This window comes from Nicotiana sylvestris, chromosome 12 (genome assembly GCF_000393655.2).
Source record: "Nicotiana sylvestris chromosome 12, ASM39365v2, whole genome shotgun sequence".
Classification (NCBI taxonomy): Eukaryota; Viridiplantae; Streptophyta; class Magnoliopsida; order Solanales; family Solanaceae; genus Nicotiana; species Nicotiana sylvestris.
Window position 1 is genome coordinate 148,523,162 of NC_091068.1, and position 22,735 is coordinate 148,545,896.

A 22,735-nucleotide genomic window follows, 5' to 3' on the forward strand; every position below is an offset into this window, starting at 1 on the left:
GGTCTTGGAACTAGATTCTAAACTTGACTCCTTTCAAACTGGTTGAGTTCATCTTACACTGCATTTACCCACTCTGCATCCTGCAAAGTCTCAGAAATATTCTTAGGTTCAATAAGAGATAAGAAAGCATCAAAAGCACAAAGATTCTTTAATGAAGATCTAGTTTTAATTCCAGAAGTTGGATAAGTGATTATGTTCTCAATAGGATAGGAACTTTGATACTTGTAAGGTTTCACAACCAACTGATTCCCGCTTGATGTTTCTCCCATGTTTTGTTGCTGAGGAACAAGCTCATGGACAGGTTCCATTGAGGAATTAAATCAAGTTCTTCTTTGTTCAGTTCCTATTGTCAGTTTGCCCTGGATGGAAGAACCTGTTCCATCAACAGTTCTTTCTTCTGGTGCAGCTTCAGCTTGGGCTATGATTTCATTTAAACTTTTACCATCTCAATAGCTTCATGTTCCTGTCTCTTAGAAAGAATGTTAGTTTCATCAAAACTCACATGTACACTTTCTTCTACACACATAGTTATGTTGTTGTACACTTTATAAGTTTTGCTATGTGAAGAATATCCCAAGAATACTCCATCATCACTTCTGGGATCAAACTTACCTAGGGAGTCCTTTCCATTGTTGTGCGTAAAGCACTTGTATTCAAATGCCCTAAGATGGGATATATTTGGTTTTCTTCCTTTAAGTAACTCATAGGGAGTCTTCTCTACAATAGATCTAGTCATGAACCTATTAATGATGTAACATGCAGTATTTACAGCTTCAGCCCAGAAGCTATGGGGCAGTTAATTAGAAAGAAGCATAGTCCTAGCCATATCTTCAAGTGTCCTATTCTTTCTTTCAACTACTCCATTTTGTTGTGGAGTCCTAGGGGCAGAAAAATTATGATCTATGCCATGCACATCACAAAATTTAGCAAACTTAGCATTTTCAAATTCATTTCCATGATCAGACCTAATTGATGCAAGTTGATTACCTAGTTGTTTCTGAGTTTTTCTAACCAAAAAAGTAAACATGTCATATGCTTCATATTTAGATGTTAAAAATAATGTCCAAATAAACCTAGAGTAATCATCAGCAAGAACCATCACATATTTTTTACCACCTCTACTTAATGTTCTCATTAGACCACAAAGATCTATATGAACCAGTTTCATCGATCTAGTCGTGCTCATCACTTTCTTGCACTTAAAAGAGGATCTTACCTGCTTCCCCCTTGCACAAGTCTCACAAACTTTGTCTTCCTTAAACTTGATGCTAGGCAGCCCTATCACCAGGTCCTTGGAGACTAATTTGTTGAGTTGACTTAGACTTGCATGTCCAAGTCTCTTGTGCCAAAGGAGTGGATCATTGTCCAACACACTTAAGCAAATGAGTTTATTTTCTAAAAGATTGGATTGATCTTCAATGTATATATTGTTTACTCTTTTTCCCTACAAAACAATCTTGTAAGGGGTAAGATTTATCACAAAACATTTTGTAGAGGTGAATGCTACCAAGTCACCTCTGTCACACAGTTGTGATACACTGATTAGGCTGTATTTCAAGCCATCTATCAAGTAGACATTCTCAATGGAGTGTGAGTTTGTCTTACCTACCTTTCCATCCCCAATGATCTCACCTTTCTTACCATTTCCAAAGGAGACATTTCCTCCTTTGAGGTCCTCAAGTGAAAGGAACTGGTTCTTGCTTCCAGTTTTATGCTTTGAAAAACCACTTTCCATGTATCATATTTGGTTGTTTCCCTTTACTTGGACCTGCAAAAGGAAATCAAGGGTTAGTCTTATGAACCCAAACTAATTTGGGTCCCTTTCTATAGGAAAAAAGGTGAATTAAATTCTTTTTTGCCTATCCCAGCAGCCTATTTTTCCCTTGAACAAATGTTTTATTTTTTTGACTATCCTTTTCTTTTGTAGTACACTTACTTTTGTAGTGACCAGTCTTACCACAGTGTGTGCAAATTTTGTTCTCAGGAAGTATGATGTACTTGCTTTTGGGATGCACTTAGGTGCAGGGGTCCCGTAGCCAAGTCCTCTCTTATTGCTACTATGGTGTTCTTGTAGCTATGAAAGTGCATCAGAAGACCTATTTCATTTACAAGTTCTGTCTAACTCATGCTTAACCTTGCTTAGATCTTTTTTTAGGACTCTTATCCGCTCATCTCTTTTGTACAACTCATCTTTCATTTTTCCTAGATTTTTTTCTATGGTGAGATGTGTGTGATCATTTTTCTTTTTACCTATTCCTAATTTCAATTTTAAATTTTCAGATCTAAGCTCTAGCATAGTGGTGTCAAGTTCAAGAACCTGGTTCTTCAACTCAGCATTTTTACTATCACTTTCACTAGCCCTGAGTTCTTGATTTTTGCACTTAGCTTTCAACATTACATATTCCTTAGATAGCAATTCCTTTTCATTATTTATTACCTCAGATTCATCTATGAAATCTAGAAGTAACTCAAATAGACTTTCTTTAGACAAACTTAATCTTATTTCTAAGATGAATCACACTTACCTCTGATTTTTCATCAGATTCTCTAATGGCCATAAGTGATTCTTCATCTCCATCTTCATCTTCTGAATCCTCATCTGAGCTTTCTCCCCAAGCAGCAACCATAGCATTTGTTGGTCCTTTGTTCTTCTTGGAATGAACATGTTCCTTCTTCCTATTTCTTCGTTCAACCCTTTCCTTCTTCTATTCAATTTCCCACTAAGGACAGTTTTTGATGATGTGATCAGTCTTATCACATTTGTAACAGCCCTCATTGGTCTGTTTTTCAAGAACCCTTGGTTTGTTGTAGCTTGCACCTCTTGAAGAACCCTTTCCTCTCATTAGATACTTCTTGAAACCCTTCGTGATCATAGCCATTTCATCCTCCTCTAGATCAGTACCTTCAGTAATTCTGAGAGCCAGGCTCTTTTCCTTCTTGGGTGCATCCATCTTCATGGTTTGCCTTCTAAGTTTATAGGCAGTGAGATTTCCAATTAGCTGGTCCAACTTGAGAGTGGCAATGTTCTTTGATTCTTGAATAGCAGTGATTTTGCTTTCCCAAGTGACTGGAAAAACCCTTGTCAGAATTTTCTCAACTTTGTCTTCTTCAAGAATAACCCTTCTAAGAGACTTAAGTTCATTTGTTAGTGTGGTGAACCTTGTATACATCTCTTGAATGGTTTCTCCTTCCTTCATGGTGAAATTCTCATATTGATAATACATAAATGTTCCTTTTGATCTCTTCACTTGAGAAATTCCTTCGTGAGCCACTTGCAAAGTATCCCAGATTTTCTTAGCAGTGGTACAACTTTGAACTCTATTGTACTCATCTAGACCAAGTCCACACAGAAGCTATTTCTTGGTCTTAGCATTCTTTTCCCACTTCCTCAAGTCCTCAGCATTGCAGTCAGCTCTTGTTTTTGGCACATCTACTCCTTCAGCATTCTTTTTCAAGGTGGCTAGGGGACCATCAGTGACAATGTCCCATAGCTCATAGTCCTCTCCAATGATGTGATCTCTCATCCTGTTTTTCCACCAGGAGTAGTACTGGCCATTGAAGAGTGGAGGCCTAACAGTGGATTGTCCTTCCTAGTTTCCAGATGGTGCACTCATCTTGATCTGTTCCTAAGGTGTTAGCCTCTTCAAGGATATTCCGCTCTGATACCAATTGTTGTTTTATACTTCAATACCACATAAGAGGGGGGTGATTTGTGTGGTGTCCAAATTTTCGTTTAAACTGATTATGGAAGGACCTGGTTCTTCTAAGTGCTCCTTAACCTACTATTGCAGAAATAGTAAATGCGGAAAGTAAAGAATACAAGCATTTTATGTGGAAAAAACCTAGCTCAAAAGGTAAAAAAAACCACGACCTACTTTCCAGTAGGATTTTCCCAAACTCTCCACTAAAATTACTGAGCTAAAAACTACATTTACAAAAACTCTAACTCTAATACCATTATAGCACAAACCTAGGACTAACTCTAATCCCATTATAGCGCAAAGCCTCTAACTGTTGCGACAACTTTAAGTTAACTCTAACTTGAATATTCTAAGCACTTATTACAATTGCCTCTAGATAAAGCTGAAAGGTACAATATGAAACCACCAACTACAATTGAACTAGAATAAAAGACAGACACTTAGAACTAGTTCTTCTATCTGGTTCACGTAGCTTCAGGTTTACACACTTGAATCACACACAAACTACTTGCAAAATTGCCTTGCTATTTTGCTCTCAATTCACATTTAACTTTTGCTTATGTGTGTTACCTGTAAAAGAGAACAACATTGATATTTATAGAGTTAGTAAAAAGAGATTGACTAGAATTGTGATGCTACTCTTCCTTGGTGGAAGAGTTCTAGTTGATCTCAACCTCTAACTCCTTCCCTTTCTTAACCCATGTTCTCTTTGAGTAAGGAGTTATTTCCTTATCCAATATGCAACCTATTCGATTAGGATCAGGAGATATCACTTCTGTCAAGTTAGGTTTATCTCCTTCATGTACATCTCACATGCTTAAGTCTATCCGTATCTATGCTCCACTGGAATGGACCTGGTTCATGTATGAGTTCCTTTGTCAGTCTTCAAAACTAACCTTTACTTGGGCCAATACTTCCTAAATATAAAGGGATAAATTTAATACTCCTAAACATATTGGAGCAGAAGGTGGCGATTAGTAGTTCTACGATATGACCCAAAACAAACTCCTACGAGACTTTCCTAGTTTGAAATTCTAGAACTAAAGAAAAATTAAAAACCAAATTTGTAAATATTAGAAAATAATTAATGACTATTCCTAAATAGTAGGAAGTTAAGTAATGTCACGACCCAAGTTTGCCCTCCGTGAACTGTCGTGACGGCACCTAGTCTCTACGACTAGGTAAGCCTAATAATTGCGGAAAAAGAAACAAAATGCGGAAAAACTAATAAAACTGAAGACAAACAAATATAGAAGCGTTTAAGATGTCACTCGGCATATACTAATACAAGATCTTAAAAACTGAACAACTTTCCAAAACCCGGAATCTCATGAAATCACAAGCTGTTGAATAACTACAAATGTCTAACTCCAGAATGTCTAAACAAAAGTAAATACAGAAGGGCTAATATTATAAGAGAGAATGTAAAGGGACTCCTCGATCTGCGGACGCAACAGATATTCCTCGAAGTCTCTGGAGAATCGCCTCGCCTCAAGAGTAGTACTGCTAAGTCAAAGTACCTGGATCTGCACATGAAAACATGCGTAGAAAGGGCATGAGTACACCACAACGGTACTCAGTAAGTGCCAAGCCTAACCTCGGTCGAGTAGTGACGAGGAAGGTCAGGGCCTTACTGAATATAGCTAAAAAACAAGGCAAAATAGTATAGAATACAACAATATAATTAAATGCTAACAGTATGAAGTAATACAGGATAATAAGAATAACAACAAATACAACAGAGAAAAACATCACAAAAAGAATACAGCTCAACACAGAGATAGCAACCGGGGATCTACCAGGATACTATCATGTAGCCCTCAAATGTAAATATCCAGCAAACCGGGTATCTACCAGGATATAGTCTTGTACCCCAAACGGGAGATCCACTGGAATCCCGATACGTAGTCCCCACATCTAAATATCCAGTACTGGGAAAATCTACCAGGTGCAGTCCCATAGTTCCATATAATTGTGCAGGGGGATCTACCGGAATATCAATCCATAGTCCCAAATAAACAGGCAAGGGGGATCTACCGGGAAATCTCACGTAGTCCCAAAGGAAACACACAGTAGCAACACAAATAATATCCAATTCAATCCAATTTCATACCAAAGTAAACAGTTAATTCTAACCTAGCATGCTACATAGAATTCAGATAAAGCAGATTGAGCAAGTAAAGCAATTAAGTCAACTAGACATGATTTCCTAAGCTAACAGTAGGCCTAAATTGCAAGTAGTATAAGCAGGTAAGAAAACACAGTTATAGTTACTTAAGGAAAAATAGGATTTTCAACAATTAGCACATGTACGCACTCGTCACCTCATGTACGAGGCATTTCAAATATCAACAATACAAAATCCTAAGAGGAGTTCCCCCCACACAAGGTTAGGCGAGCCACTTACCTCGAACCAGCTCAATCAACTCAAAACCACATTCTTGCCATGAGTATCCGACTCCAAATGGCCCGAATCTATTCAAAGTAATTGCATAATGTAAATAACACTTCCAAGTAACTAATTCCACTAATTAATTCTAAGCTAATACGCAAAATAAGGAAAAATAATCAAAATGCCCCCCCGGGCCCACGTCTCGGAATCGGGTAATTTACAAATCCGGAATCCTCATACTCTCACGAGTTCAGTCATACTAAAAGTACCAAAATCGGATCCCAAATGATCCCTCAAATTACCACTCAAAGCTCTCCAATTAACCAAGCCCTAACCCCCAATTTACCATTGATTTCTCCCTTAAATTTCATGCTAACAACGATAAAAATTACCATAATAATGAGCTTAGGAACCAAGGACCTTACCTCAAATATCCCTTGCAATTGCTCCCAAAAGCTTCTTCCCGTTTGAAATGTCATGAAAAATAGCCCAAATTCGTGAAGGGTGAAATATATATGTTCTGACCCAGCAAAACCACATCTGCGGTTCTCCACTTATTCGCCATCCACCGCACCTGCGATGACCTTTTTGCACCTGTGCCTTCATCCTCTTGGCCGCATCTACAGCTTCACTTTTGCTTCTGCGGGCTCGAACCTGCGGTCCCCAAGCCGCATGTGCGGTTATGACAACAAACTCAGCAGCTTCAACTACAAATTCCCACCTCCAAACTTTCCATTAACCATCTGAAATCATCCCGAGGCCCTCGGAACCTCAACCAAAAGCATGAACAAGTCATATACCACTATCCAAACTTATATCAATCCTCAAAATACCTAAAACAAAATTGAAACATTGAATTAACCATGGATTCAAGCCTAAGAACTCAAAAAACTCTCAAATTACGCTTTCTCTATCAAACCTCGTCCGAATGACCTGAAATTTTGTACACACATCAAATTCAACACTACGGAGCTACTCCAACTTCCGAAATGCCATTCCAACCCTTAGATCAAAATCTCACTATCGAACTGAAAACTTCAAAAATTCAACTTTCGGCATTTCAAGCCTAATTAAGCTACGGACCTACAAAACACAATCCGAACACACCCATAAGCCTGAAATCACCCAACGGAGCTAACAGAACTAACGGAATTCCATTCTGAGGTTGTTTTCACACTGTTTCGACTACAATCCGAATTTTAAAGCTTAAACTCTCATTTAGGGACTAAGTGTCCCAAAACTCTCCAAAACTCCAAATAAATCCTCCCGACAACTCACAATAGCAGAAACAAATACGGGGAATACAGTTAATAGGGGATCATGACGTTAATTCTTAAAACGACCGGCCAGATCGTTACATCCTCCTACACTTAAACATTCGTTCATCCTCGTACAAGCATAGAGACATACCTGAAGTAGTGAAAAGATGAGGGTAACGGCTGTGCATATCCTACTCGGTCTTCCAGGTCGCCTCCTCGACCGGCTGACCCCGCTATTGAACCTTCCCTAATGCAATATTCTTTGACCTCAGCTTCTTAACCTGCCTGTCCAATTTTGCCACCAGCTCCTTAGCATAAGATAGATCCTCGTCCAACTGGCTTGAATTGAAATCCAATACGTGCGACGGATCACTGTGATACCTCTGTAGCATCGAAACATGAAATACCGGATGAACTCCTTCCAAGCTGGGAGGTAAGGCAAGCTCATAAGCAACCTCCCCAATATGCCTCAATATCTCAAAAGAACCAATAAACCTCGGACTCAACTTTCCTTTCTTCCAAATCTCATAACGCCCTTTATAGGCGAAACTCGAAGCGGAACCCGCTCTTCAACCATATAGGAAACATCACGAACCTTCTAGTCCGCGTAACTCTTCTGTCTGGACTAGGTTGTACGGAGTTTATCCTGAATCACCTTAACCTTCTCCAAAACATCCTGAACCAAGTCTGTGCCCAATAATCTAGCCTCACCCGGCTCAAACCAACCCACCGGGGATCTACACCACCTACCATATAAAGTCTTGTATGGTGCCATTTGAATGCTAAACTGAAAGCTGTGGTTGTAGGCAAACTCCGCCAATGGCATGAACTGATCCCAAGACCCTTCAAACTCAATCACACATGCACAGAGCATATCCTCAAGAATCTGAATAGTGGACTCGGGCTGCCTGTCTATCTGAGGGTGAAATGTTGTACTCAACTCCACCCGAGTACCCAATTCATGTTGTACGACCCTCTAGAACCGTGATATGAACTGAGTACCTCTATCTAAAATTATGGAAACTGGAATACCATGCAAACGAAAAATCTCCTAGATATAAATCTCCACCAGCCTCTCCGAAGAACTGGTAGTACACACAGGAATGAAGTGTGCGGACTTAGTCAGCCAACCCACAATCACCCAAATGGCATCGAACTTTCTCAAAGTCTGTGGGAGTCCAACTACGAAGTCCATGGTGATCTGCTCCCACTTTCACTCCGGAATCTCTATATGCTGAAGCAACTCATTCGATTTTTGGTGCTCATACTTCACCTGCTGAAAATTGAGGCATCGAGCTACAAACCTAACTATATCTTTCTCCATCCGCCTCCACCAATAGTGCTACCTCAAATCCTGGTACATCTTCGCGGCACCCAGATGAATGGAATACCGCAAAATATGGGCCTCCTCTAGAATCAACTCCCGAAGCCCATCAACATTGGGTACACATACCCGACCCTGCATCCTCAATACCCCGTTATCACCAATAGTAACATCTCTGGAATCACCGTGCAGAACCTTGTCCTTGAGGACAAACAAATGAGGGTCATCAAACTGACGCTCTCTGATACGATCAAATAAGGAAGACCGAGAGACCACGCAAGCTAGAACCCGACTGGGCTCCGAAAGATCCAATCTCACAAATTGGCTGGCTAAGGCATGAACATCCATCACCATGGGACTCTCCACTGCTGGTAAATAAGCTAAACTCCCCAAACTCTCCTCCGGTGACTCAAAGCATCGGCCACCACATTGGCCTTGCACTACAAAAAACTGGAATTAGCTACAAATGTCGTCGCTAATCTGTCGCTAAAATGCTCGTAGCTAGTAGAATCTTTTGATAATCCGCCGCTAAATGAGATTAGAACGGATTTTTCTGTTTAGCTACAGATTTTGACCATCGCTAAAACCTGATTGTTTTAGTAGTGTTGCCCGGGTGATACAAGATAGTGATATCATAGTCCTTTAGTAGCTCTAACAATCTCCTCTAATGCAAATTAAGGTCCTTCTGCTTGAACAGATGCTACCACTACTAAGAAAAGCTAAAATTAGCTACGAATGTCGTTGCTAATCTGTCGCTAAATTGCCCGTAGCTAGCAGAATTTCTTGATAATCTGTTGCTAATCCGCCGCTAAATGAGATTAGCGACGGATTTCTCTATTTAGCTACAAAATTTGTCCATCACTAAAACTAAATTTTTTAGTAGTGTACAAACTCCGGTGATCAGTATAAATCTCACAAGGCATACCGTACAAATAATGATGTCAGATCTTCAAGGCGTGAACAATAGCAGCTAACTCGAGATCATGGATAGGATAATTTTTCTCATGTACCTTCAGCTGTCTGGATACGTAGGCAATCACCATATCATCCTGCATCATTACCTCTCCAAGGCCAATCCTCGAGGCATCACAATAAACAGTATAAGACCCCGAACCTGTAGGCAATCTCAAAACTGGGGCTGTAGTCAAAGATGTCTTGAGCTTCTGAAAGCTCACCTCATACTCTTTCATCCACTGGAACGGAGCACCCTTCTGGGTCAGACTTGTCATAGGGGCTGCAATAGATGAAAACCCCTCAACAAATCGACGGTAATAACCCGCCAAGCCAAGAAAACTGCGGATCTCTGTAGCTGATGATGGTTTGGGCCAACTCTGCACTGTTTCCACTTTCTTTGGTTCCTCCTGAATACCCTCACTCAATACCACGTGGCCCAAGAATGCCATGAGATCCAACCAGAACTCACATTTTGAGAACTTTGCATATAACTTCTTTTCCCTCAAAGTCTGAAGCACTGTCCTCAGGTGTTGCCCATGGTCCCCCCGACTCCGGGAATACACCAGAATATCATCAATAAAGACAATGACGAACGAGTCAATATATGGCCGGAACACACTGTGCATCAAATGCATAAAGTTTGGTGGGGCATTGGTCAGCCCAAATGAGATAACAAGGAACTCGCAATGACCAAATCGAGTCCTGAAAGCAGTCTTTGGGATATCTGGCTCCCGAATCTTCAACTGATGGTAACCTGAATGCAAGTCAATCTTAAAAAACACTCGTGCACCCTGTAGATGGTCAAACAAATCATCAATACGGGGCAAAGGATAACGGTTCTTCACTATAAATTTGTTCAACTGGCGATAATCAATGCATACGTATAGAACCATCCTTTTTCTTCACAAACAAGACAGGAGCACCCCAAGATGATACACTAGGTCGAATAAAACCCTTATCAAGCAATTCCTGTAACTGATCCTTCAACTCCCTCAACTCAGGAGGAGCTATACAATACAGAGGAATAGAAATGGGCTGAGTGCCCGGCAATAGAGCAATGCTAAAATCAATACCTCTATCGGGCGGCATGCCCGAAAGGTCAGATGGAAACATATCAGAAAAACCCGTACTACTGGGACTAAATCAATTATAGGGGTATCAATACTGACATCTCTCACATAAGCTAGATACGTGTCGCACCCCTTCTCAACCATACGTTGAGCCTTAAGGAATGAAATAACTCTACTGGAAGACAACCAATCCATGCTCAAGATAACATCAAAATCTACCATGCGGAGCAATAATAAATCAGCTCTGGTTTCAAAACCACTAAGAGCAACCACACACGACCGATAAACACGGTCCACAACAAGAGAATATCCTACAGGAGTAGAAACATAAATAGTGGAACTCAAGGATTCCCGAGATACGCCCAAATACGGGGCAAAATAAGAAGATACATAAGAATAGGTGGAGCCTGAATCGAATAAAACCGATGCATCTCTATGACAAACCAGGACAACACATGTGATGACAGAATCGGAGGCGACAGCCTCGATACAGGCAGGAAGGGCATAATATCTGGCCTGGCCTCCCCCACTAGGGCGACCTCTACCTCCCCGACCTCCACCTCTAGCTGGTTGAGAAAGTGGGGTAGAAACTGGTGTTGTAATCATAGCTTGAGAAATCTACGGGGCACGTTGTGGCTGAGAAGTCTGTAGAGGTGCACCCCTCCCTAGTCTAGGGCAATACCTCACCACATAGCATGTGTCACCATACTCAAAACAACCTCGCGGCTGACGTGGAAATAGGAACTGTGGGGTACGGGTACTCTAAGACCCCTGAACACCCAAAACACTGTGTGAAGCCTGAGACGCAAATTGAGCTGGCTGACCCACAAAACCTCTACCATGTCGTACTCTTCCTCCAAAATAAGGACTAGTGGGTCTCTCCGGTCTACAAGGTTTCCTTGCTTCCCTATACTCTCTCTCTAACCTCGTCTATCCTCTACTCGGCTAGAGATCCTCACCACCCGCTAAACTGGAACCATAGGTTGTGCCGACATGACACTTGGAACCTATCCAATGTGAACTCGCTGCTCTGGAGTAGGGGAGGCGGAAGTCTGAGTCCCTTCCTCGATCTGTGAAGTAGTTGGTACAACCTGAATCAATCCCGCATGAACCAATGTACCAAACATGCTTAGGAATATTCCTAAATAGTAGGAAGTTAATTAATGTCACAACACAAGTTCGCCCTTCGTGAACTGTCGCGACGGCACCTAGTCTATACGACTAGGTAAGCCTAGCAATTGCAAAAAAAGAAAAAAATGCAGAAAAACTAATAAAACTAAAGACAAGCAAATATAGAAGCGTTTAAGATATCGCTCGGCATATAATAATACAAGATCTCAAAAACTAAACAACCTTCCAAAACCCAAATCTTATGAAATCACAAGCTGTTGAATAACTACAAGTGTCTAACTACAGAATGTCTAAATAAAGTAAATACAGAAGGGCTAATACTACAAGAGAGAATGGAAAGGGACTCATCGGTCTGTGGATGCGGCAGATATACCTCGAAATCTCTGGAGAATCACTTCGCCTCAAAGGTAGTAGGGCTGAGTCGAAGTACCTGGATATGCAAATGAAAAACATACGCAGAAAGGGCATGAGTACACCACAACTGTACTCAGTAAGTGCCAAGTCTAACCTTAGTCGAGTAGTGACGAGGAAGGTCAGGGCCCTACTGATTATAGCTGAAAAATGAGGCAAAACAGTATAGAATACGACAATATAATTAAATGCTAACAGTATGAAGTGACAAAGGATAATAATAATAACAACAAATACAATAGAGAAAACATCACAAAAAGAATACAACTCAACATAGAAATAGCAACCGGGGATCTACCAGGATACCGTCCTATAGCCCCCAAATGTAAATATCCAGCAAATCGGGGATCTACCAGGATACCGCCCTGTACCCCAAATGTAAATGTCCAATGGATCTCCCGGGTGTCATCCCGTAGTCCAACTCATAGTGCGTCGGGGATCTACCGAAATCCCGATCCATAGTCCCCAAATGTAAATACCCAGTACTGGAGGAATATACCGGGTGCAGTCCTGTAGTTCCATATAACTGTGCAGGGGGATCTACTAGAATATCAATCCGTAGTCCCAAATAAACAGGCAAAGGGGATCTATCGGGAAATCTCACGTAGTCCCAAATGAAACACACAACAGCAACACGAATAATATCCAATTCAATCCAATTTCATACTAAAGTAAACACGTAATTCTTACCTAGCATGCTGTACAGAGTTCAGATAAAGTAGTTTGAGCAAGTAAAGCAATTAAGTCAACTAGACATGTTTTCCTAAGCTAACAGTATGCCTAAATTGCTAGTATAAGCAGGTAAGAAAACGCAATTATAGTTACTTTAGAAAAAATAGGATTTTCAACAATTAGCACATGTACGCACTCGTCACCTCACGTACGAGGCATTTCAAATATCAACAATACCAAATCCTAAGGTGAGTTCCCCCATACAAGGTTAGGCGAGCCACTTACCTCGAACCAGCTCAATCAACTCAAAATCGCGTTCTTGCCACGAGTATCCAACTCCAAATGTCCCAAATCTATTCAAAGTAATTGCATAATATAAATAACACTTCAAGTAATTAATTTCACTAATTAATTCTAAGCTAATACGTGAAATTAGGAAAAATAACCAAACGCCCCCCGGGCCCAGGTCTTGGAATCGGGCAAAATTTATAAATTCGGAATTCTCACACTCTCACGAGTTCAGTCATATCAAAAGTACCAAAATCGGACCCCAAATGGTCCCTCAAATCACCACTCAAAGCTCTCCAATTAACCAAGCCCTAACCCCCAATTTACCACTGATTTCTCCCTTAAATTTCATGCTAACAATGATAAAAATCACCATAATAACGAGCTTAGGAACCAAGGACCTTACCTCAATGAATCCCTTTGAAAATCTCCCTTGAAATTGCTCCCAAAAGCTTCTTCCCATTTGAAATGTTATGAAAAATAGCCCAAATTCGCGAAGGGCGAAATATATATGTTCTGACCCAGTAACACTGCATCTGCGGTCCAATTATCGCACCTGCGGTCCCAGGTGCACATCTGTGGTTCTCCACTTATTCGCCAGCCACCGCACCTGCGATGACCTTCTCGCACATGTGCCTTCGCAGATGCACCCAAATTTCTGCATTTGTGGCTCCAACCTTTCCTCCTCTTGGACTTATTTGCGGCTTCACTTTCGCTTCACCTGCAGTCCCCAAGCCGCAGGTGCGGTTATGACAGCAAACTCAGCAGCTTCAGCTGCAAATTCCCAACTCCAAACTTCCCGTTAACCATCCAAAATCATCTCGAGGCCCTCGGGACCTCAACCAAAAGTACGAACAAGCCATATACCACTATCTAAACTTATACCAATCCTCAAAACACCTAAAACAACATTGAAACATCGAATTAACCATGGAGTTAAGCCTAAGAACTCCAAAAACTCTCAAATTACGCTTTCGATCAAAAAGTCGATCAAACCTCGTTCGAATGACTTGAAATTTTGCACACACGTCACATTCAACACTATGGAGCTACTCCAACTTCTGAAAGTCCATTTTGACCCTTAGATCAAAATCTCACTATCAAATAGGAAACTTCAAAAATTCAACTTTCGGCATTTCAAGCCTTATTAAGCTACGGACCTCCAAAACACAATCCGAACACGCCCTAAGTCCAAAATCACCCAACGAAGCTAATGGAACCAACTGAATTCCATTCTGAGGCCGTCTTCACACTGTTCTGACTACGGTTCCAAATTCTAAAACTTAAACTCTCATTTAGGGACTAAGTGTCCCAAAACTCTCCGAAACTCCAAATAAATCATCCCGACAACTCACAATAGCAGAAACAAATATGGGGAATGTAGTTAATAGGGCATCGGGCGTTAATTCTTAAAACGACCGGCCGGGTCGTTAAAATTAAATGATTATTTTTAAATATTAAAAAAATAATTAAATGACTATTTTATACAATATGAACTCTATTTTAAAAGGGTAAAAAAGACGAACGATATTTTGCTAAGGGACTTCGTACTTTTAATATAACTAGTCTTAGAATACGCGCGTTGCATGTGTGCCTCGTCTCGATATTAGAATTTGTGTTTAAGTTATGAAATAAAATTTTAAAAGAAAAAAATTACGTTCTAAAATGATTAATTATTAGTCTTATTTAGTTATTGAATAAAGGAAGAAACGTTATCCCATAAAAATACTAAATCATCTCAATCAATATCTAACTTAAAATTGATTCCAATTTTATTATTCAATTTCTTAGGTTTCAGAAGTTGCTATATTTCTTTTAAGTTTTAGCAAGAGCACATAACTTTTTGATGATTTAAAGTTTTTAAACTAAAGCTCTTTTTAAAGAACTTTGATTCCGTAAAAGATTTAATATCCCAACAAAAAACTATGTTTTATCCTTTCATTGATATTTTTTTCGCAATAGTCTTGAATCATGCATGAACTCGAAGTAGCAAAATCATTGGCCACATAGCTATCCGAAATAAGCAAAGGATTTTATTCACATTCCGCTACAAAGTCGTGGAGAATTTCGCATTACATTATCCTATTAAATTTGAATGATGAAGATTTATAGTTCAAAAAAAAAGGAATTTATATAAAGCAAGATCTTAATTGATTTTAGAGTATTAAATATTATTACTTCTTACTTAGTTCAAATAATAAAAAAAGTTATAACTAAAATTTTAGTTAATTGCAAAATCTTATATTGTTAAGAAACATAATTTAATACAGTTCTGTCCAATATAAGATTTTAAAAGCTGTTAAAAACTGAGAAAAAGGTCCAATGAGAGCACAAAAAAATAGTAGAAGAAATAACTTGACAAAAGATTGAAGTGTACACTCTAATGCAAAAGGGCGACTATGCAATCAAGATTCACAATCAAGAACATCAAAATAAAGATGTATAGGTTACATACGTGCATGCAACATTCAACTACTAATGTGTGAAAGCAAAATTCAACTACTAATACTCAAAGAAAGAGAATTTGAAACCCTTAATTTTGTAGTTGCTGCTTCAACCAGACAAAGTTTTATAATGATGAAAAGGTGTAATTAGAACTTCTTTTATAGAAGTACCTGTGTATATAATTGTTTAAAAATTTATCAAAAAACTCTAATAAAAAAGAATTTCACAAAGAACTTGTTTTCACCAAAACTTTCCTAGTATGTGTATGTGAATTAGTTAAAATTTTGTTTACTAAAAAAACTTTCCAAGTATGAAAATTTTAATACCTTAAATTTAAATATAGTTGAAAGTATTGAAAGCTTCATAGTGTATGTGAATTAGTGAAATTTTATTAACTAAAAAAGACCCTCCTAAATTTAAAAGAAAAGGTTTAATAATACTCCTAAAAATTAATGGAGTTGGACGGAAACTTTCCAATTATGCAGTGAACTGAACGATAATCTTCCCTACTATGTGTGCTTGAAATTCTAGAACCAAAAAGAATTGAAGATTAATATTATAAATATTAAAGGAATAATTAAATGACAATTCTATATAATAGGGAATTAATTAATGACTACTCTAAATAGTAGGGAATTATTTAAATGAGTATACTTAAATATTAAGAAAATAGTAAAATGACTATTTTGTCAAGAGTGAACTCTATTTTAAAAGGATAAATAAAAAAAGGCAAACGATATTTCGCTAAGAGCCTTTGTGTTTTTAATATAATATAAATATAAATATAGATATATATAAAGTACTTCAAATAGCTTAGGATAAAAAAGTGGGGTATCATTAAAAGAATAACGGACATTAATTTCTTGTCAACCAAGGAGAACGAGTATCAGACAAAGTAATTAAATTAAATAAATCGGTCTTCATTCGATTACTTGACGGACAAGTACTTAAATCTTATAAATTCGTTAAGGATTAACGTTTTATTTTTCCAGCACTAAAAGGTACGCACGCTAAAAAAAAGTTAAAGGCAAGAGGTAAGAAACAAATTTTGATACCAGGCTTCTGTTATTTTCTATAATATATGATATATGAAAAAGTAGTATAAAGTTGTCAATTATAGATCATCGTTACGAATTGTTGAAACAACATTAGGGTATACCGTCTACGTCACTCGTGGGGTTGTGCTACCTTTGTTAGTATAAGAAGAACGACAATGACACTTTTTTCTGTTAAAAGATTATCAACTTGTTTAATTCTGAAAGTAATTGCATAATCAGCCCTCTAATTTCATCAAGTTGCTGACTCATTTAGTCAACCTTTCTTCCATACTTGTTCTTGAAAAGTTTCATCACTCATCACTAATGGATTCTTCTGTTTCAACAGAACCACTTAACAAGTATGGGGGTTTAATTAGCACTTAGCTGTTCTGTGTTTTAATTCAGTTGCCTATTTTGTAATTCTGAAAGTTACCTAAATACTTTTTGCTTACGCATTTGTGCTTTGAGAATCTTGTATTTGCTCCTAAGAGTAGGAAATTATAAACTTTTCTTTTATATATATGTTCTACAATTTAGTAATTATTGTTAATCCTAATATCTCCCTATAAAAGTACAACTACAGTGTAAGCTTAAAGTATACAGAGCCAGAACTCTGCTCTCTCTCTCTCTTAAGAGATAAGAAGACAAAGGAGAAGGAACACCTTGAACAAGAAAAGAAGGTACTCACTCTGTCCCAAAATACTTGTTACGTTTTACTTTTTCGAAAGTTTTGACTAATTTTTAAAGCTAAATTGGACTAAGTTAATTCAATATTTTAATTAAAGTTTAGATATTCAAAAAATATAAGAAAAGTAATATAATTTGCTATTACTCTAATATCAATATAGTTTAAAAAATACTTGTTAAAATGTTGGTCAAATTTCATATAGTTGAATCTCGAGAAGCGAAAAATTTCATGTATTTTTGGATAGAGGGAGTAAACTTTTTTACAGTGTATTTTGTTTATGTTTTGTTGTCAGTGATGCTTGAATAACTGATTTATCAATCATATTGATATGAAATCTCGGTTATTCACGGTACTACAAAAAAATTTCCATAAAAAGAAAAAAAAAACGAATGTTAAGATGGACACACTCAAGAGTAAGTATAGGTGGAGTAGTCTTGAGTCAGCTTATTTTACTACCTATAAGTATAGGTCCCAAAAGACGGTACTTGTGCTGGTGGGAGGTAGCAGGTATCTCGTGTAATTTGTCGAGGTGCGCACGATGTTGAAGTTTGGCAAATTCTTTGTCCCACATCGGTGGGCTCTTGAGTTTGGGGGGGATTTCCTCCTATAAAAGAAGGCCTAATGTTTAGGATTTAAACACACCTCTCATTTGCCTTCTTATCTTCTTAAGGCATTTGTATCTTCTCTCTTTAGTATTATTTCACTTGTATTTTTGGAGTGAAATAAAATATTGGTTGTGTCCGAGGAGTAGGCAAAATTAGCCTAACCTCGTAAATTCTGGTGTTCTTTTTATTGTTGTTTTATTGTCTTATTTATTATTTGGTGGCTGTCATAATTTTTGGTATTGTAATTATGACTTATTCACACTATATACATTTGGCTTCCGCAACACACGAGCTAGCTAGCTTGGCACATTTATCAATTAAAGAAAAAGTATAGGTCCCAAAAACTGATGCAAAAAAGGGAAATTCTGTTGGTAAACATATTTAGCTTACTTGCATGCGTGCAAGTGAAAGTGTACATTTTTCAAGTTGATGACTTTTGTCACAATTGGATTTTACAGGCTGCAGCAGTGGCCAAAAGACAATTGCGGCATCACAATATGTCTGATAGTGATAGTTTGGATCCTACCGTAAGTCCCTCTGCCATTCTGTTGTTGTCTGTGGCAATTTCATTCCTTGTTAATTTTACAACCTGAAAAATTCCGTGATGAGCATGAGCTATGATAAATGGTTTAAACTGTTTTTTTGTGGCAGCAATATCGGGCTAACAGGTTGAAGAGCCTTGAATTGTTGAGAGAATCCGGAATAAATCCGTATTCAGAAGCACCTCGCAACATAATCTCTATCCGTCATTTTATCAGCAAGTATGCTTATTTAAGTGCTGGAGAGAAACTTGAGGCCATTGAAGTCTCCTTAGCAGGTTCTTAAAATTTGATTTCCTTTTAAACATTAATTACATTTGAACTTCAATAACTTTTTATTCAAATCCATGTAGGGAGAGTAATTACCAAGCGAGCATCATCATCAAAGCTCTATTTCTATGAACTGCTTGATGGCGGGGCGAGAGTACAAGTAATGGCGGATGCAAGGTATTGAATTATTTGAGTTGAGCTCAATGAGTGATGAAATAAAGGCACTAATCAGCTTATAAAACACTTACTATTTCTGCTTCAATTATGCTATCAGGATATTAAGAGTATCTTGCTTTGGCTGCTTAACGAAAATGGCATAGCGAATTATTTTGGTCCATTGTTTGAACTTCATTTCCTTTTCTGACTCATAATATTATTTGTTGAGTAGGGATTCAGCTATGGATACTGTTGCATTTTCTACCTATCACTCTGGAGTGAAGCGAGGCGACATCATTGCTATCTGTGGATATCCTGGTTAGTCCTTTAAAATCCATTAAATCAAGAAAACTAAGAACATGGTTATCTTTCACCACCTGAAAGAATATTCACAAACAAGTTTCGCAAATCCATTCCAATTTTTTATAGCTTGAAATTATGCCAGTAATGGCCTTTTTTTCCAAGTAGTAGTATTGAAGAATGATTATTTTTAAAGCATTAAAGTGTCATACTACTGCTGCAGGGAAGAGTAAGAGAGGAGAGCTAAGTATCTTTCCAAGATCTTTGGAAGTGAAAGCCCTTTGCCTGCACATGCTACCAAGGCGTTTGGCTGTCGTAGATGGAACTCGGACACAGGTGAACCACCCCTAAGGAAACCTATCTTTTGTATGTCCAGTATATTAACATCAACGATTCTTAACACGAAACTCATAAGCGTTGTTTATTTCCAGAGTTCCCAAGGAACAACAACTAACGGTACTTGGACTCCAGGAGATGCAAGAAATCCTGCCGCATATGTGTTAACTGACCAGGTATGATCATATCAAGAATCTGGATTTTTAAATATAAAATGTAAACCAGATAAAAATGAAAGTAGTTAGGTAAAAGCACTTCTTAATTGTACTGGAGTACCCATATTTGGTTAATCTGGTTTTCTGCATCTAAATTGTGGTAGGCTAATTGTGATACTCTGTGATTTTCAGGAAACTCGGTATCGTCAAAGGTACTTAGACCTCATGATAAATCCAGAAGTTCAAAATGTATTCAGGACTCGCACCAGAATCATTAAATATATCAAGCGTTTCCTCGATGATCTTGAGTTTCTCGAGGTTTAATACTCCTACAAATAGCCCTTTGATATCTTATTTTATTCTTTGGAGTAAACTGTTCTTTTCTCACTCAGCTTTCTAATCTGCCTTAGGTGGAGACTCCTAATATGAATTTGACTGCTGGAGGAGCTTCCGCGAGACCATTTACTACTTACTATAATGAGTTGGACACAAACGTACACATGCGTGTTTCCCCTGAGCTTTATCTTAAGATGTTGGTTGTTGGTGGATTTAATCGTGTATATGAGATCGGGAAGGTATTCAGGAATGAGGGAATGGATCAAACTCATTGTCCTGAATTCACAATGTGTGAATTTTATATGGCTTATGCTGATTACAATGATTTGATGGATTTGACAGAGCAACTATTATCAGGCAAGCTTCTCAACTTGCTAAATTCAGCTGCAATCAATCACTTCACTTATACACAACTAATTTCATTTTTTGCATGTTGCTCTTAGGTATGGTGAAGGAACTAACCGGAAGCCATAAAATAAGGTATCATGCTAATGGCTCGGATAATGAACCAATAGAAATGGACTTCACTCCTCCATTCAGGTTTGTATATATGTGATTAATGTTGTAAAATCTCACCTTCCCAAAAGAAGAAGTAGCATTTACTTAAACCATGGAGTTTCTCTTCTTTGTTAATTGCAGAAAAATGGATATTCTGTCAGAGTTGGAGAGAGTGGCTAACATCAATATACCTAGAGATCTTTCCAGTGAAGCTGCTAATAAGTACTTGCTAGATGTATGTGAAAAGTTTGATGTCAAGTGTCCTCCACCTCATACCACAGCGCGATTGCTCGATAAGGTCATTTTCCTGCCTTGCCAAACAATGTTGTTGTCATTTTTATATTTTCTTTTACGAGTTGAATGACATTTCTATGTGTGATTGATGTTATATTTTTCAGAATTTAATATCTTGTTGACATACTAATATCTGTGTGATTGTTCCACAGCTAGTTGGTCATTTTATTGAAGTAAGCTGCATAAATCCCACTTTTATTATCAACCATCCTGAGATCATGAGTCCACTGGCAAAATCGCACAGATCAGCGCCTGGTTTGACTGAGCGTTTCAACTTATTTGTAAACAAGATAGAGGTAATATGTTAGACTTTTTTTTTAGTGTTGATGCAAATGCTCTATATGTTTTAATCATGTTCTTGTATTTAGTACTACAGTCAGATCTCTCTATAACAACATTGCTATATAACAATCATTCACTATAAAAGCTAAGTTTTTTATGTAACCAATTTTTATACTATGTTATAATATATGTTCTCTATAACAGCACTTCACTATAACAACCAAAAAAATTCCGGAACAAACAAGAATGTTATAGAGAGGTTCGACTGTACTATTTTAACTTACCCTATCAGCTGATCCTGTCTCACTTTTCTCCAGCTATGCGATGCCTATACTGAACTAAATGATCCTGTAGAACAGAGTCGACGTTTCACTGAGCAATTAAAGGTATATTTGTGTTATTACCAAATTTTAGGATAGTAGCAACAATGCATATGAATTGTTAAGTTCCTACTTCCTACTATTATTGCCATTTATACCACCAGAAGAAATCAAGAAAGGGCAACATGAGGTTCTTTTTCCTACTTAACTAACACACTCTTTGCAGCCCGGTGCACTAAGCTCTTGCTAGGACCGGACCACAAGGGTCTATTATATGCAGTCTTACCTTGCATCTCTGTAAGAGGCTGTTTCCACGACTTGTACCTGTGACCTCCTGATCACATGGCAGCAACTTTACCAGTTACGCCAAGGCTCCCCTTCTACTGAACTAACACTGTTGTTTCATTATCTCAGGATCGAACATCAGGAGACGACGAGGCAATGGTTTTGGATGAATCTTACATTACTGCTTTAGAGTATGGATTACCTCCTACTGCTGGATTTGGTATGGGAATTGATAGACTTACAATGTTGCTAACAGATTCACAAAATGTCAAGGTATGTTAAGTAAACTTTACTCTTTAAAACATATTAAAATTTTCAGTGACTGACAAGTTTATATTCAAGAAAATGTGAATAGCTATCAATTCTTACTCTAAAATTTTCTATCTTCTCAGGAAGCAATCCTCTTTCCACCCATGAGACCACAGTAAAAGAATTGACGAAGAGAAGTTCCATGATCAGTTTGGTTGACTTTTATTGCATTTTTACATAAAACTTTCAAATTTAGTTCCAATATTTGTTTAGAATTTTATTTTAGTATTCTCAATGTAAGCATAAACACAATATATTAAAGCTTTACTTTTTTCTGAGAGGAAGTGCAAGTGGTGGACAAGTTACTCATTAGTGTCAGTTTTACATTATCATACAGTTACATAGGCTGTATCCATCTCTTGAAGGGAAGTTAATTTAGCCAACCTAAAACAAGTGGTGGAGACACCCTTTACTAGAATAGATATCATCCGACTTGCTTTGCAAAAATGAAAAATAAATAAATCCATATATATATAATAGGGAAATGCAAGCTGAAAATGATGAATTCTGGAAGCAATATGACATTGAAACTTAAAATGGTTGCATACATATGTATGTTTAGTGATTAAGTTATTTTGATGTTATAAGGTGAAAACATGTGTACCCTAATCTTTCTATATGAATGATGTTCTTAGAGAATTTGTTTACATCAATCCAAAATAAAATTTGGAGACATAA

General features: G+C 37.9%; 2 protein-coding genes across 5 annotated transcripts; one reads left to right on the plus strand and one right to left on the minus strand.

The window, feature by feature from the left end:
• Nucleotides 1-2,101: 2,101 nt before the first annotated feature.
• On the minus strand, nt 2,102-3,197 carry LOC138883917 (uncharacterized). The gene is made up of 3 exons (XM_070164637.1): nt 2,796-3,197; nt 2,526-2,705; nt 2,102-2,419 (listed from the first exon to the last, which is right to left on the minus strand). The coding sequence occupies exons 1-3, from the start codon at nt 3,195-3,197 to the stop codon at nt 2,102-2,104; spliced, it is 900 nt and encodes a 299-aa protein (XP_070020738.1).
• Nucleotides 3,198-16,641: 13,444 nt separating this feature from the next.
• LOC104215225 (lysine--tRNA ligase-like) lies at nt 16,642-22,335 on the plus strand. Of its 4 annotated transcripts, none has more exons than XM_009764983.1 (16): nt 16,642-16,681; nt 17,257-17,364; nt 18,436-18,504; nt 18,629-18,794; nt 18,870-18,963; nt 19,175-19,260; nt 19,466-19,578; nt 19,674-19,754; nt 19,926-20,051; nt 20,144-20,426; nt 20,513-20,609; nt 20,709-20,865; nt 21,014-21,157; nt 21,461-21,529; nt 21,878-22,021; nt 22,141-22,335. In XM_009764983.1, the coding sequence occupies exons 3-16, from the start codon at nt 18,475-18,477 to the stop codon at nt 22,174-22,176; spliced, it is 1,626 nt and encodes a 541-aa protein (XP_009763285.1). In that variant the 5' UTR covers nt 16,642-16,681; nt 17,257-17,364; nt 18,436-18,474; the 3' UTR covers nt 22,177-22,335. The 4 variants fall into 4 exon arrangements, with proteins under 4 accessions (XP_009763285.1, XP_070021282.1, XP_009763281.1 ...); XM_070165181.1 differs by having other exon boundaries at nt 16,661-16,681; nt 17,268-17,364; XM_009764979.2 differs by lacking the exon at nt 16,642-16,681 and adding an exon at nt 16,726-17,043 and having other exon boundaries at nt 17,268-17,364.
• Nucleotides 22,336-22,735: the final 400 nt, after the last annotated feature.

Coding starts and splice junctions, on each gene's coding strand:
- LOC138883917 (XM_070164637.1), bottom strand. CDS start 3,197: ATGAAGGAAGGAGAAACCATTCAAGAGATGTATACAAGGTTCACCACA. Junction 2,706..2,795: donor CAAGCTACAACAAACCAAGG/GTTCTTGAAAAA, acceptor GAAATTGAATAG/AAGAAGGAAAGGGTTGAACG. Junction 2,420..2,525: donor AATCTGATGAAAAATCAGAG/GTAAGTGTGATT, acceptor AATAATGAAAAG/GAATTGCTATCTAAGGAATA.
- LOC104215225 (XM_009764979.2), top strand. CDS start 17,009: ATGGATTCTTCTGTTTCAACAGAACCACTTAACAA. Junction 19,261..19,465: donor TGCTATCTGTGGATATCCTG/GTTAGTCCTTTA, acceptor CTACTGCTGCAG/GGAAGAGTAAGAGAGGAGAG. Junction 19,755..19,925: donor CATATGTGTTAACTGACCAG/GTATGATCATAT, acceptor TGTGATTTTCAG/GAAACTCGGTATCGTCAAAG.